Source organism: Grus americana, chromosome 7 (genome assembly GCF_028858705.1).
Source record: "Grus americana isolate bGruAme1 chromosome 7, bGruAme1.mat, whole genome shotgun sequence".
In the NCBI taxonomy this organism is placed as follows: domain Eukaryota; kingdom Metazoa; phylum Chordata; class Aves; order Gruiformes; family Gruidae; genus Grus; species Grus americana.
The window spans coordinates 37,760,590-37,775,062 of record NC_072858.1 but is presented as its reverse complement, the minus strand read 5'-3'; the positions used below and the strand labels follow the sequence as shown (position 1 = coordinate 37,775,062).

Genomic DNA, 14,473 nt, shown 5'->3' with positions numbered 1-14,473 from the left:
GCTAACAGCCCTGCCAGCGAGGAGGGTCTCAGAGCAGTGCAAAACCAGGACTCGTTTGGGTTTTCCCCTCCCTCCAGCCCTTTCTCCAAGACAGCTTTTCAAGGGGGATGCGAGAGCTCCGTTTCAGCACGGGCAGCGCTGGCAGGCATCTTTGTCGGTGGAGCGGAGGTGGCAGGAGGGGTCCTCTTGGCATTGCTGGGAGGATGCGATCGCCTTCCAGCAAACCTACCTTCTTGGCCTTATTCTGCTCCAGGCTCAAGGTCAGCTCAAGCCATGCAGGCAGCCTGCTCCCCTTGCCAGCCCTTCTTGGGGCCAGCAGCAGCGGAGATGGATGGAGAGCGGGGCCAGGAGCTCGTGGGATGGCCGGCTGCTCCTGGGAAAGGCAACTCCTTGCTCTGTGTGAGAGCAGCTGCTTTGGCACAGCCACCAACACTCTTCCTGCCATGAAGAAGCCAAGGTGCTTTCATTTTTATTTTTTTAATTCATCTGAATAGTGGCAAAAGCCATTTCTGCCTGGGCTGTGGAGGGGGATGCGTGATGGACCAGAGAAACGTGGAAACCCTGGTTTAAATGAATATGGGAAAACCTTATCTCCATGGAGGAAGTCTCCCAGTTTCTCCACAGCTCTTCTGTGAAGAGGCCGTGGTCCTTTGTCATAACGTGCTTTGGAGAAGGGGCTCTGGCTTTTGAGGCTTGTAAGTTGTTATTACTCTAATGGTAAGGCTGTTGCAGAACCTCAGCTCTCGAGGCTGAGAACTGGAAGAGGGTTCGTGGCCATTAAACGGGTGCAGGGCCAACCCCCATCGACTTGTACTCGTGCCACCGTTGTCCTTTCACTCAAACAGCTCCTCTCCCTCCCCGGTGTGTCTCTTGCTCCCCCACCCGTGTATTTATGGGGAGATGATGATACAGTATTCCTCTCTACCTGTGCTTTCGGCCACATTAAACAAACAGAGCTCTTGGTTTCCTGGCGTTATGCGAAGGCGTGTGCAAGGATTAGCAAGGCTTGCAGTGATGCAGCCGAAGAGGCTTTTTTTCCAGGCTCGAAGGAACAAATAAGATTTCCTCTCGCTCCCTTGAGAGCAAGATGTTACTTAGACTTTTTTTTAAAAGGATATTTTTCCAAATAGCAACGCTTTTCTGCAGGGTTTGGGGGCCTCAGTGCTTATTGCAAAGGCTGTTTCAATGAGAAAACACGGCGCTTTTGGGGTCGTCGCAAATAGATGCTTTCCTGCTTGGCAAGCGCACAGGAAGACCTACTTTGTGAGACTGATAGTGGGGTAGTAACAGATCTGTCTGTTCCCTTTTCTGTTAAAAAGAACATCTGATATCTAGGAATACTTCTAAAAACAATCCCACGAGGGCAGTTTTCTTGAGATAAAAGTACTGTCTGGTGACTTGTGTAAGATGGCATCTTCTGTGAGGAGACAGCTTGGATGGCACGGTGACAGCCGACGAAAGCAGTTCCTGCTTGTAATGCAGCACGGAGTTAAATGTTTGTACTAACTGCAAATGCCAAGAGCTGATACTTGTACACCCGTTTCAAAACAGTGTGAAAACAAGCACAGGAGGTTAAATGGGATCATGTCAAAAGCCACACCTGAGTCTGTTGCAAGCAGCTGTACACAGATTTATATCTTTTAAAACCAAGGTGTCTTCTGGAGTGGCTAACCTGAAATCTTTAGTTTCAGGTTTAATGAGTCTGAATTTCTTAATAGGTTTGGCAGCCTGCAACGAAAGGTACATCTCAAAGACAGGCACCTCGCTCCTGCCGCTGTTCCGAGGAGAGCGGTCACAGGGGTGGGAGGGCGGTTGCTCGAGGGAACGCAACAGGTCTGTGGCAGACGCAGCATCCTGTGGCATGCTGATCCATGCATTAATTCTGGGCCAAATGCTGCTGTGGTATTTGTCCTGTGGAGAGGGAGGGGTGCTGAGCTCTTCTCCCTGGTACCCAGTTGTAGGATGCGTGGGAATGGCCCAAAGCTGCGCTGGGGAGGGTCAGACTGGACAGTAGGAAGCATTTCTTTACTGAGGGGGTTGTCAAATGCTGGAACAGGCTTTGGGGAGAGGTGGGCGATGTTTCAGAGGCATTTGGACAATGCCTTAATGACAGGCTCTAACTTTTGGTTAAAGCCTCAAGTGGTCAGGCAGCTGGACTAGATGATCATTGCAGGTCCCTTCCAACTGGAGCTACTCCATAATGTGATTTCTTCTGAACGTGGCTTCCCACAACTTCAAAAAGACACTCTTTGGGCATTTGCCAGGGGCTGTTTGTCCCAGATGCTTAAAAACTGCTGTGCTTGTAGCAGGCTGGTCCCAAACCCTATTTTGCTTGTTGTGTCTGAAACCCAGCACCCAACGTTTGTCTCATGGGGTCACACCTGATCCACCCAGAAGAGAGTTTAATGCTGTATCGACCGGGAGCTCCTGCTTTATATTTTGCACAGAACAAAAACTTTCTTCTGAAAGATGCAGCAATGCTGTGCATCTAAAAACACGTAGTGCAAAACCAGTGATAGTGGTTAAGAGCAGCTGGATGCTGGAATGACCTCAGAATAAAACTTCTCATCAGCTTCAGCTGATCTTGCATTAATCAACTAATTGGTCACTGTGGTGTGAGGAAGGAGTTCTTTGCACCTGGGAGGTCAAGACAGGGTAGGGATAGAAACACTTTTTTTGGTGGTTTTTTTTTTGCTTTTTTTTTTTCCCAGGCTTTTAACCAAAAGACTGCGTTTTCCCGTGCTGCAAACCCCATTTTGCAGCCTTTAAATTGAGGGGGAGGCATCAAACCGGGGTGTCCCGGGCCTGCCGTGCCTCCCGCCCTCTGCTTCCCGTTTCGCGCCGCTCCTCCTTTTCGGCGGGAGCGCGCGCGCGCTGCTGGCCACGATCTCGCGGCGCGCCCAGCAGGTGGCGCCGTAGTGAGGGAGAGGCGGGGGGGAGGTGCCGGGTAATCTCGGTACCGGAGCGGGGCCGAGCCGGGACCCTGCGAAGCCGAAGAAGAGGAGGAGGAGGCGGCAGCAGTAGCGATGGTGAGCGGGGAATGTAGGGTGGTAGGTTCCCTGATTCAGTTGGTACACGGAGGGGTAAGAGATAAAGGTGTCCCGGTGCGGCCTGTGCTGTCCCGGCCCTGAGGTAGCGAGGCCGGGGCCTTGTCCGGTGGGCGGCGGGTGTGGGCCGGGGGCTCTCGGTCGTCTGTCAGGGGCCGCCTGGCCGAGCGAGGCCGCTGGCGGGGGTCCGGGGCGGGGGGGTCCGGCGGGAGGGGGCCGTCGGCCCCCTCCCGCCGGACCCCCCCGCCCCGGACCCCCGCCGGCGGCCGGGCGAGGCCCGTGCCGTGCCCCTAAACAGCCGGCCGGGGCGGGGGGTGTCACTCTTGCAGGCCTGCCAGCCGTGCAGTGCTTTCCTTGCCTCCCGCAGGTGTCTGGTTTCAGGGCAGGGAGAGTTAGAAATAGTATTTTCTGCTTTTTTTTTCTGGGTTTATTTCAGCGGGGTGGGGGTAGAAATTGTATTTTCGGCTTGCTTTGGATTTTGGTGAAGGTGCTTGGGCTTCTGCTGAAAGTTATCTGGCTAATAGAGACCCTGTTTACTTATTTATTATTATTATTATTTTTCTTTTTTGGCTAGAATTAGTAGAGAAGCAAACTCTTCAGTTGCAACTGGGATTGCTTGAGATACAGCTAGTACCGGCGGTGGTATGGCATGTGTTTTCTGAGTCCTCAAATCTGGAAAGGGTGCTGTCTTCACCCCCCCACCCTAGGAAGGTGCCTGAAATCATGGCTGCTACCACGATTGATGAAAGAGCATCGTCTCTGGCCGACTGCCTTTTCCCACTCGCTCACTGGGGAGATGGCTGTCGGTGCCCAAACACCTAAGTGCCACTTCCTCTTCCCACTCTGGCGTGGAGCTGTGCCCAGCCAGTGTGTCACCACCTCCATGGAGGGGACAAAGACAGGGCCCATGGCATGCATCGATGTCCATCAGTGTGTGTAGCCTGGGACAGCGTTGAGAGTTTGCATGGCTTGTGTTTCAGTTGCCAAGAGTTAGCTCTTTTGGAACGGGGTAAATACTGCGCACCTTGTGCACAGTGTGGTCTAGACTGGCCTGGGGTTGCTGGAAGTGTGTTGTGTGGTCAGGCTCTGCTCACCTTAGTCTGTCTGTGCCAAGGCTTTGCGGAGAAAACGGCTACTTACTGCGTCTAGAAGACCTGCGCAAGTTTGTTGTTTTATTCGTTAAGACTAGACGATAGCTTTAGTACAGGGTTCCTGGCTTCTGGAAAGCTACCGGGGTTGGCTGTATCCTCAGGGGCTGAAGCTTTCTCTGGAGAAACACTGATACATAGCATTTTTCCTGAATTGTGGTTTGAGTCTGTGAGCCTTCCCATGACCTTAGCAAAAGGGATTGCGAGACCCTGGAAATTTTCTTACCTAGACAAAGAAAAATCTTGCTTCTCGCGTGTGCTACCCCGACAAGTCATAGTCGGGGAGGATCTGCTGAGATGACACCTTGTTCCTTGCCTTTGATTTCTCCAGCGTGTGCTTCCACTGTTTGGTGGCGTTAAGATAAACCTAATCACGGCGTTTATTGCGTGCGCGTGGTTTGACTGGTGTGGCAGCCATCAAAACCTTGCTGTGGCTGTCTTGGTAAAAGGGATTCGGTAGAGCCCATTTCCGTGAGTAAGGATTTTGAGGTGCTGCTTGTCTCTTCTGCCAAACGCAGGGATCTGGCGATTAAAAGGTGTAGTTTCGGTCTGATCTCCTCTTGTGCCAGCTGTCTCCCGCTGTGGACCCTCGCGTGCAGTGAGCGTTGTTTCAGAAGGCTTGATCTGTTCACACGCTTGGGGTTTTAGAAACAGAGCAATGCGTTTTTGATCTAGAACTGTTGCTCTCGTTCCCTGCGTCCCAGGTGGTCGAAGATACTCCCTTTCAAGTATTAGCTAGCCTTCCTTCTGGAGTATTTAGTACTGAAATCCTTTTGTCTACTGGCTAAATGGCTATGGCCCTTTACTGGTTAGCGTAGCGATGGGGACTTTGAAGTACGCTTTAGTGTTGTCCTTAGAGCGCTATGTGTAACTGAGATTTGGATTCTGTCGATTACTAGTGTAGTAGCAGGTGTGTTGGTCTCTTTGGAGTGACTGCAATACAATTTTCTTTATTCTTTTTCAGGAAAGAGATGTATTTCCTAGAAGTTTGCAGGTAGAAGTCGCTTGAGAGCCCTTGTGTTCTGAAAGTTTGTTTCCTTTGCCCGTCTTAGCTCATCGGGACCCATCCATGGCAGGTATCAGGAAGGACGTGTGGCTAGCTATCACAGGGGCCAAAGGGTTTTGCGCATTGGTGTCGATAAGATAGTCTTTGAGGATCCTCCACTGTGGTCAAAATTGCCCAAGAGCAGGGCCCTTAATGTATAATAGCAGTATTCAGTTTGTGCTGATATTAGGGATTTTGTCGGAGGCTTGCATAACCCTGCTAGGAAGCTGTGCCAGGTCTCGGTGCAGCCTTTGTTTGTGGATGCCCGTTCCCAGAACAATTGCCACGCTATCGTTTGCTTGCAGACGGCTCCCACCAAGACTTTGTCTTTTAATGCTGTGTGTACCTCTGCATGGCACCGAGCTACTCGCAAAATGTTTCAAATAAATACCCATTTTGTTCTCCAGAAGGCGTGCAGGAAGAACTGCGTGATCCGCATCCGAGAGGATGCCGAGCGGAGGAACGAACAAAAGTGTCCAGATGAGTCCCGGCACACAGGGAACTGAGCGCTCCTTTTATCCTAGTTATTGCGGGTGCCGGGAGAGGACGTTTCCTTGCAGAAACTGCACCTTCTCGGAGCTGGTGACCCGTAAGGAGATCTGTGATAGGTTCACATGGGGCATCTGTCGAGTGAATCCTATCTCTTATGAGATTTGAGGAGCGTGCCTGGATGTGTGCAGGGACTTTGCTTTTGTAAATTGGTTTGTTGTAGTGAGCAATAGGTAACAACATCTTGTGCGTATTTTGGGTTACATGAAATTTGAAATTGTACCTAATTTTGAAAAGTCCTTTGAGTTCTCATAAAACTACACATTTTCTGAGCCTTGAATCAGCCTTTTTTCGTCTTGTTTTGATAGTTTTACATTCCTTTGCAGTGGTAGCTGGGATGCTGCTGATCTTACTCTGAGTTGCTGCTTGGTTTGTTTTTGTGCTGAAGCTGTAATTACCCATTGTCTAGCCACTCCCTTTGAACTCTTGGGGCTGGTGGGATAGTACACATACATTCATTTTGCATACACTGTATATGGCAAAACCCCCCCAAATTGCCATCCCTCTGGGGAAAAAAAAAAGCTGTCAGTATGACAGTGGTGGAAATAAATGCAACACAGAAGTTTTTAGTGGTAGCAGGGAGCTGTGGTAAGATGAGCATGACCTGAATGTGTTTTTCTTTTACGTAGTTCAGCCCGTACATCTAAAGGTTTGTGATTCCTGATTTCTGAGAGATCCTGTGTCTGGTATCGCTCGGTGTGCCCACATCCTTTGGTGCTGGTGGGGGCAGCAGCCAGTCCAAGCCTTGAGCCGTAATTAGGAGCTGACTAACAAATATTCTTTACCTGGTGCTTATGTAAAGATATTTGTCACGCTGGGGGTGGCAGGGAGGGACGGACGGACGAGCAGATTCATTACCGGGGCGCGAATCAAAACACTAGAGGCACATGCAGCAACTAGCACCCTCTGAGGCTGAGCTGGCATTGCTCAATCCTGCTCCCTGGCTCTCCGGGTAGGAAACTGGCTGGCTCAAGGCTTCAAGTCCAGTACTTACCTGTGGCTAGGCCAGTTACGCTGCGTAGTTACGCTGCTCAGACGGGCTTTTTTGCGGCCAGAGCCTGTATGGGCAACGAGGTGTTACTAAGGCATGGCTAATTGAAGTCTTCCTTCTTAGGAGCAGAATAAATAAACGAAGCTGCTGTGTCGTTGCTGGTTTTGTGCTGTTTTGTTTTCAGTCAGGAAGCCTTCTCCTGGGAAAAACTTGTTGCATAGGAGCACAGGCTTTAATTACAGCGGCAATACCTGCAATCCACGCGTTACCCTAATCAGAGTTGACCTAGCTCGTGCAGTCGCTATGAGCAATCTCCCTCTGCCTTGATTTACTACGTGCCGAGTTGTGTGACACGCCGTGTGACGCGCCACCTCGTTCATCGGCTCTGTTGAGGAAAGACAAACGGCAAACGTTGAGGTTCGGGCACAGGCAGGTGGTCAGAGGGTCCCTGGTTTGGGAAAAGGTGTGGATTCAGGTGAAGTTGCGGATATGATTTGATCTTAGCAGTTCCTACTCACACAGCCAACCTAAGACTCATGCTATTGCTTAAAATAGACTTGCCTTTAAAAGCTACTTTTATTCTGTGGCCCACTTTAAATACTCTCCCCGGGGGAAGGAAGATTCTGCTGATAAAACCTTCTTTTTTCCTATTCTTCCCACAGGTAAACTTTAACGGTGCTTCCGCTTTACAGTGTCAGAAACAGGAGGCACTTGTAACAAAAGTGTGAGGGCCTCCAGTTTATTGCCTTTCTGTTTCTCTTTTTTTTTTTTTTTTTTAAGGCTTATTTGAGTCCTAAAACTTGCAGCCGAGGAAATGCTGTTCTGGCAAAACTGCAAAATGTGCTCTCGTTAGCTTTGGCATTTTTTTCCCCCTTCTTTTCTATCATCTGGGACAGAAGAGCATTACTGCAGTTAATTTGTCCTCTTTTGTAGTGGCATAAGTGCTATCCCTGGAACCAGCTCAGCTAGCTAATGGCTTTTAGAAATAAAGTACTAAGGATGTATTCCTAATCTGCGGAGCTAAAAATTCAATATGTAAACTGCTTGGGTTGCTGAGTGCATTAATATCGGTACAAATGAACAGTGCAAGTCCTAATGATAGCAATTAGTATTTTATCTGATACTTGGGTCTGTCTTAATGCTCTGAGAATTAAAACCAAATCCTCCAGTGGAGATTTTTCCCCCATGCTTTTCAGTGTGCTCATCAGTCAGGCTTTTAAACTGCTTCTAAAGTAATCCTGTGTCTTGTGAAGCTTTTGTGGGAGGAAGGTTCTCTTAAGGAAATAAAACCAGTTTATCTACTCTCCTATAATGGAAAGGGAAACCTTTATTTATTTTTCTTTTTATGCTTTCACAAATAAGCAGGTTATTGTCTTACATGAAATTCTGTAGATAGGTTTAAATTCAGGCCAGCTCGTTGTCTTTAGCCCAGCTAGGGGAGCGGTAGTAGCAGGGGTAAATGGATGCTGTAATCCCACAAAGCTGGGAGTGCATCCCTTCTCACTGCACGTGATGAGCATCTCTTTTGGCTGAGGTTGATTAGGAAAAAAAAAAAAACCCCAAAACCTCTGTTTTTTTACTCTGTGTGCAGCTCCTTCAGGGCTGCAGGGGAAGGGATCGAAATGGCTTGGCTAAACAGGCAATTTATTACCCCTGCCTCCTCCCTGTAAAATGAGGAAGCAGTGTAGGACCGCAGCAGTGAGGCTGCAATCACATGTTGTTGGGTGTAATAAAACCAGAGCGTGTTTGAGTGTGACCTTCGAAATGCCCTCTGGTTTCTCTGGGATTAAGTCAGTAATTTGGAAAGCAGAGGTCTCTCATATCTTGCTGGATACTTAGGGGTAGAGAGGCGCTTTAAAAACACCGAGTGCTTATTAGCCAGGGAGCTGAGAAATTGTATTTCATTGCTAACTGGTCTTCCGTGCCAATTTTCACTGCTTTTTAATCCCTCTCTTTAGTACCCTCCTAGCTTGAACAATCTCATCCTTGAAACTCTTAAGTAGGATATGATTGAAGAAGGAAAAAGCGAGAAACACAGAGAAAACTTTACCCTGTCAAACTATTCTTTGTGGAGTCATCCCAGATTATTTTGTCTAAAGCAAGAAAGGGAAAGAAATTCTTCAATGGTTTAGGATTATCATGAAAACCTTCTTTTGAACAAAACTTGGACACATCATTGAGTTACTGTGTATCAGTGCTGGTGTGCAGGCTTCTAGCTTGGTGTAAACTTAGGGTAAGTGTTGGTTTGTATATGCTGTAAGCGAAGAGCAGAAAGGTGGATGTTGCTCATCCATCCATCCGTGATGTGTTTGTTATGCACCTGAGCCTTTTTTGCTGGTAACCTGGCTGAGAAAATACCTTTGCTGGGGTTACCAGACGTCCTGTCTGCACTTTGCTTGGGATCACCTGAAGTTCAGAGCCCAGCAGCCTGGGTTTACAGACCAGAGCAATGCTTTGATGGGGTCTCGGAAAAGAGAGGACAGGAGAGCCTTTCCCAGTGGGTTTGGTTATCCCTGTGATAGGATGTGAGATTCGCAACTGGTATGAGTTGCGTCTAGAAAAACTGACTTATTTTTTCCTCCCATCCCAGTGGAGAGCCGGTGTGCTGCAGAACGCGGTGGTTTCAGAGGGGACTCTGTGATTCGACACCAAAATGTGCAGTTGGCTAGGGTCTTCTGTCCAGAGCTTTTTCCAAGAGTTGAAATCAATCTCTTGCCAGATTAATTTGTTTTAACTTGGCCATTGACTTAAGCGAGACTGCTCTCTAGAAGGTCATGTTCCATTTTGGGCTTATAGCTTACAGTATCCTCCATCTTCAGGAAAAAAAAAAAGCACAACTCACTTTATATTTGATGCTGCAGCATTTTCTTGCCATCAGTTGAGAACAGCTATCGAGACACCAGCACATTAGTGGCTCCGTTTCCATCCTTTTAAGTGCAGTTCCAAAACTGGATGATATCCCGGCATTAGCTCCTAGGCAGTGAACCAAAGTTGCCGTTGTTGGTTAAACACGCCTTTCCAGGGAATTTTCAGAGAAGATTGTGCAGCCTCAATGAAATTTAAGTACCGCTTCTGGTTAGTTGAAAAAGGTAGCTCTTCCCTTAAATTCTAGGGTTAAATCAGCTTTGTGGTGACTGGATTGGAGGACTGGGCATTAGTTAGGACATTGCCTAATTGCAGCAATTTACGTGGCTGTCTTGTTTTCAAGGCTGAAGTAGCTGGTGTATTTTTAAATTGCCCTTTGCCAAGCGGATGGGTGCTAATTTGACTTCTCATAGCTGAGTGCTGCTCCTTATGGGGAGACCTGGTTTTGCCCAGTTCAGTCTGTGTCCCTTCAGCCTGTGCTGGGACATGTTGATATTAGTCCTCTGTGATGGGGTAATGCTGCTGTTTTGCTGGAATTTTTTAGCTTTATGTTTGGGTTGCTTAAATATTTTTAAAGTTTCTCACGATACATGCATTTTACTGCTTTTCCAGAGTAGCGAATATTCATTAGTGTTGTTTTTTGTAAGGAATCCTGCCCTCCTCCATTGATTATTTGGAAGAACTTGGCTTTTTTTTTGGCTGTTTGTAGCCTCTCCAGTTGTATTGGAATGACACATTACCCCTAAAGGTGACCTAAAAAAAAAAATTAAATGCTGCTTCTGTTGTTGGCTTGACCCAGAAGTCAGATCTGCAAAGGGTGCTGAGAAAGGGAAGTTTTAGTAGCTTTTAATTTAGTAGTTTATTTATATCTGTCTTTGCAAGCTGCTGTAAACCCACCAAGAGTATGACAGCATAGGTATTGAGGATGTATTCCTTCCAAGGTTTATTACTAAACCTTTTGAAAGGCCCCACGTACTTTGTCTGTTGTTTGGAAGGCGAACCTTTGTAGCACTGAAGATCCCCCCAGAAAAACTGGGGAAAACAAGGCTTGATGGTAGATTAAAAGGGGAGAAGGGTTGGAAAGTGTGCTCGGGGGGTGACTGAAGAAGCTTTAAAAAAAGTAAAGTAAAATGCACAAGCTTTTGCCTGTAGCATGCAACAACCCCTCCATACACTTACTTTTGGTCACAGCTCCAAACAAGGTGTGGTTACCTGGATTCTTCTTATCTCTAGAAACCTTTTTTCCAGAGAATTGTACCAAAGACCCCTGTTTTGGGGAAAAATGACCTTTTTCCTGGTGTACATCCCTTTTTCCCCACCTCCTTCTTCTGAAGACTCTTGAAGACAGTGTGCTTTGAAGATACTGATCAGGTACTTGGGCTCTGTCCTGACAGTAATTGCTAGTTTGACATTGTAATTGTTATTGCATCACAGTTTTCTGGTGTGGGTTTTTTTTTTTTTTTGGCAGCAGCAGTGTTTGTCTCTTCCATCCTCCCTTTGTATTGAAAGTACTAATTAGATCTTAAACTTAAGGTGTTGCTGAGTACTTACATCTTTAAAAATCCAGCCCTGGGTACTTAATAGACCTGTTTTGGTGGTACCTGATGAATGGTGGCTCCTCTGATGGGTGTATTGCAGTAGTTCAGTCTTCACTTGCCACCTGACAATTCCTTGGAAAAAATATTGAGATGAACACAATTGCTTTTCTTGGGCCCTGGTAGATCTGATGATCAGTCTTGGGACTGTGAAGCTTGCACATCTTACTCATCTGCCCTTGGCCCTTCTCTCTGAATATTTGAAATCTCTCAAGATGTGTATTATTATGGGTAGCTCTTGACTAGAAATGAGTAACAACTATCTCCTACCTGTTCTGTTTACAGGAATCAAGGAAAGCATGGGGTCTGCATCCTGAAAAGCAGCTTTTTAACAGACAATAGACTAATAGACCTTTTGATGCCCTGTTTGCGCGCGGTTGAATTTCTCTCAGTATCGTTCCGGTTTTCCTTTGCGCAGGATGCCGTTATTTCCTACAAGGAAATCCTCCAGATGTATTGGGAGAAAGCAACGAGCTTTGTGAATGCCCAGTGCGATGGACTTGAACCCTGGCAGTTGGTTGGGTTGACGTTTTCTTCCACGCTTCTCAGCGTATGGCTTCACGGCTTCCTCTTCCAGTCCGAGAGTAAGTATTTGAAACGGGGGATTTTCTTATGTTTGGGAAGAGGAGGGGCTGGATCTAAGGGGCTCCTAAGTTGTGGAGGGAAAGAGGATGAAACAAAGCTGAACACTTGCTCAAACAGGCATTCCGCTGTCAATTAGTATTAACAAAACCCTCTTCCAAATCAAGGTCAAGGCCTTGTCTGGTCAATGAAACACCTCCATTCCTTCAGAGGGCGCGGTAGGCCAGCCTGGAATGTGCCTGTATCTCCTTCCCTTCCTCCCTTTTGCTTTTGGCTAAACCATTTTCTTGTCGCAGCACTCTCTTCGTGCTCAAAGCCTGGGGAAGTTTATCCGAGAGCTGGGTTCTTGTGAACTTAGTCACTGGTGAAAAGAGTCTGGATAACTCTTGCTCTTGATTGTTTCCCTTCCTGCTGGGGGAGGAGACGTGGTTTTGATTTGGTGTTGGAGGCATGTTTCATCCTCAGGATGTTCAAGATATAATTGCATGTGGTATTGTGTGGATTTATTTTTTTTACTTTTTTTTCCCCCTCTTTTGATGAACCTGCAGTTTTCTCTGGCTGTGTGATGGTCAGAGATAACTACCTTGCCCTCAGAGGAGAACATGGTGCTTTGCAGTTCCCACAGGCCTTAGGGTTACACTCCAGTGGCAGTTTGTTAAAAATAGTGGAGTTTTTAACTTGATGTTTACTTCCGTGCCTCTCTGTTCCTCAGCCAGCCTTTTTTCTTTTTAAAGACGGCAGTTAGCTGAATAGTGGGAACGTCTATGGAAGGAACAAAATGGTATGAAGCTTTTGCTCAGCACACAGTTATGTTAGCTTCTTGGCTAGTATTTGTACTGTTGCACAGTATTTTTAAGTATTGACTAACTGTTTTAAGATCACATTAGGTTGTCTGAATTTTTCAGGAGTTTGCAATCTTCTCTCGCTGGGGAAGTTATTAATGAAACAGTGTGTACACTGAAACGTGCAATAGAAATGTTACTGTCAGAGATTTAGCGGGTATTTGCTACAGAATGTGCGAGACTGCAATTGCTGTCCCTCTGTAGCTTTTCAAACTATATATGAAGTGAAATGTGAATTGAGGCCGGGGGGGGGGGGGGGGGGGGCATGTAAATAAAGTTGTAAAGTCCTAAAATGGTTGATTTTTAAAGTTTGTTTAGTTATTTCTTGGTGTGTCCTGTAACTGCTGGTGCTCAATTGAAATGCCTGTAGGACTCAAAAGGCATTTTTGGTGGCTCTAAAGTATCTGTGTCATTCTGCTTTCATTGCTGCCTTTAGAGCTCCCCTGGGAGCTTTTCCGGTGTTTGTCATTGGTGGCTTCTCTCATTTCAGTGTTTGGACCGTGGTGGAATTTCTGCTCTTCCCTCTGTCTATCCCCTTCCCCTGAGTTGTCTCCCGTTGCATCACACGTTTCCTATATCGGATGGCCAGACAGCAGGCAAATCCTTGTCGTGTTGCAGCTGAATTACCATTTCCTCCTTTGGTCCGGGAGCCTGTTTCACGTTGCTGAGTGTTTTCACGTTACAGTACTATTCTGGTTTGAAGATGCTGAAAATAATTTCAAAAAGTATTTTCCCTTTTTGCTGGAGACCTTACCCCTTAGCACATCCTGAAGTCCCTCTCTTGCCTGTAAAATTCTGCACGTGGGTGCAGATTCCCTTGTAAGTAAGAAAACGAGGCAAATTATTGATTCCTACAGATGGCTGCTGTTCTGCAAGCCAGATGTTTCTGTAGGATGGTCCACGTCTGAACCTTGCTCTTGGATACGCTTATCTGCCTCACCATGTCCCCTTGGTCACTGTGTTAGTTTAGCCTGGGTCAGAAATAAGAGCCTGTATCGGAAGTATTGTGCTCTGAGTCCGTGTCTTTTGTTTCCTGAGTCATATTAGGTTAATTTCTGACTTTTGTCTTTCAGGTTTAACATCCCGAACTAAAAAACAGTTCTTTAAACTACTGAGAAAAATGCCATTCGTGGGGGCTATAGTAAGTATTTGAAGAGCTTTTCTTCAGTATTATCCCCGGTCCTTGTTTCAGCCTGTAGTGCTCCCTGAGACCTTACAGTTCTCTGCATCTGCTGTCATGTTACTGGGATCATAATACTCCAAGGATATAGGTCTTCTGATGCCACCTGGTTTAATGAAAGTTATGTTTTCTACCTAGTCTTTTTGTCATAGTATCATTCTCATAAAATGGGGGTGCCACCTTTTTTTTTATTTATAACCAAGAATCAGCAAGTGCAGTTACAGAATTTTCCAGCAGTTACAGAGTTTTCCAGTAACGTTTCCTCGTTGTTAGATTTTAAGAAAATAAAATTATTTATGGAAGAAGGGGACAGGGTTGAACTTGAGTTGTTCTTCTGAAACAATGTCTTATTCTTGAGCAAGTGTGAGATAGCCAGGTGTTTGTTGTGCAACATGGAAAGATAATTTTTTTCATCAGATAACTGGCCATGATTAGTTTAGAGCTCAGATACCTGTTGGTAATAGTTAACATTATAGCACAAAGATATCAGAAGTTTGTGTAATCATTAAAATGAGAGAAGCTTTAGTGTTTGGGAGATGATTTTTTTTTTTTTGCATAAAAACTTGAAACTGCAAATGTCAGCATGTTTTAGCATGTTAATGACTTAACAATCGAGAAATACACGGCTT

At 46.5% G+C, this 14,473-nt stretch overlaps 1 protein-coding gene across 3 annotated transcripts in view; it reads left to right on the top strand.

The window, feature by feature from the left end:
• The window catches only part of SGPL1 (sphingosine-1-phosphate lyase 1), a 37,162-nt gene that overhangs the window by 2,706 nt on the left and 19,983 nt on the right, over nucleotides 1-14,473 (top strand). Inside the window, exons 1-3 of one of the 3 annotated variants that reach the window (XM_054830996.1) lie at nucleotides 2,902-3,029; nucleotides 11,659-11,824; nucleotides 13,738-13,805. In XM_054830996.1, the coding sequence (XP_054686971.1) occupies nucleotides 3,027-3,029; nucleotides 11,659-11,824; nucleotides 13,738-13,805 (237 nt within the window). In that variant the 5' untranslated portion in view covers nucleotides 2,902-3,026. Of the gene's footprint in view, nucleotides 1-2,901; nucleotides 3,051-11,658; nucleotides 11,825-13,737; nucleotides 13,806-14,473 lie in introns of those variants that run through there. The other 2 variants (XM_054830997.1, XM_054830995.1) reach the window with 2 other exon arrangements.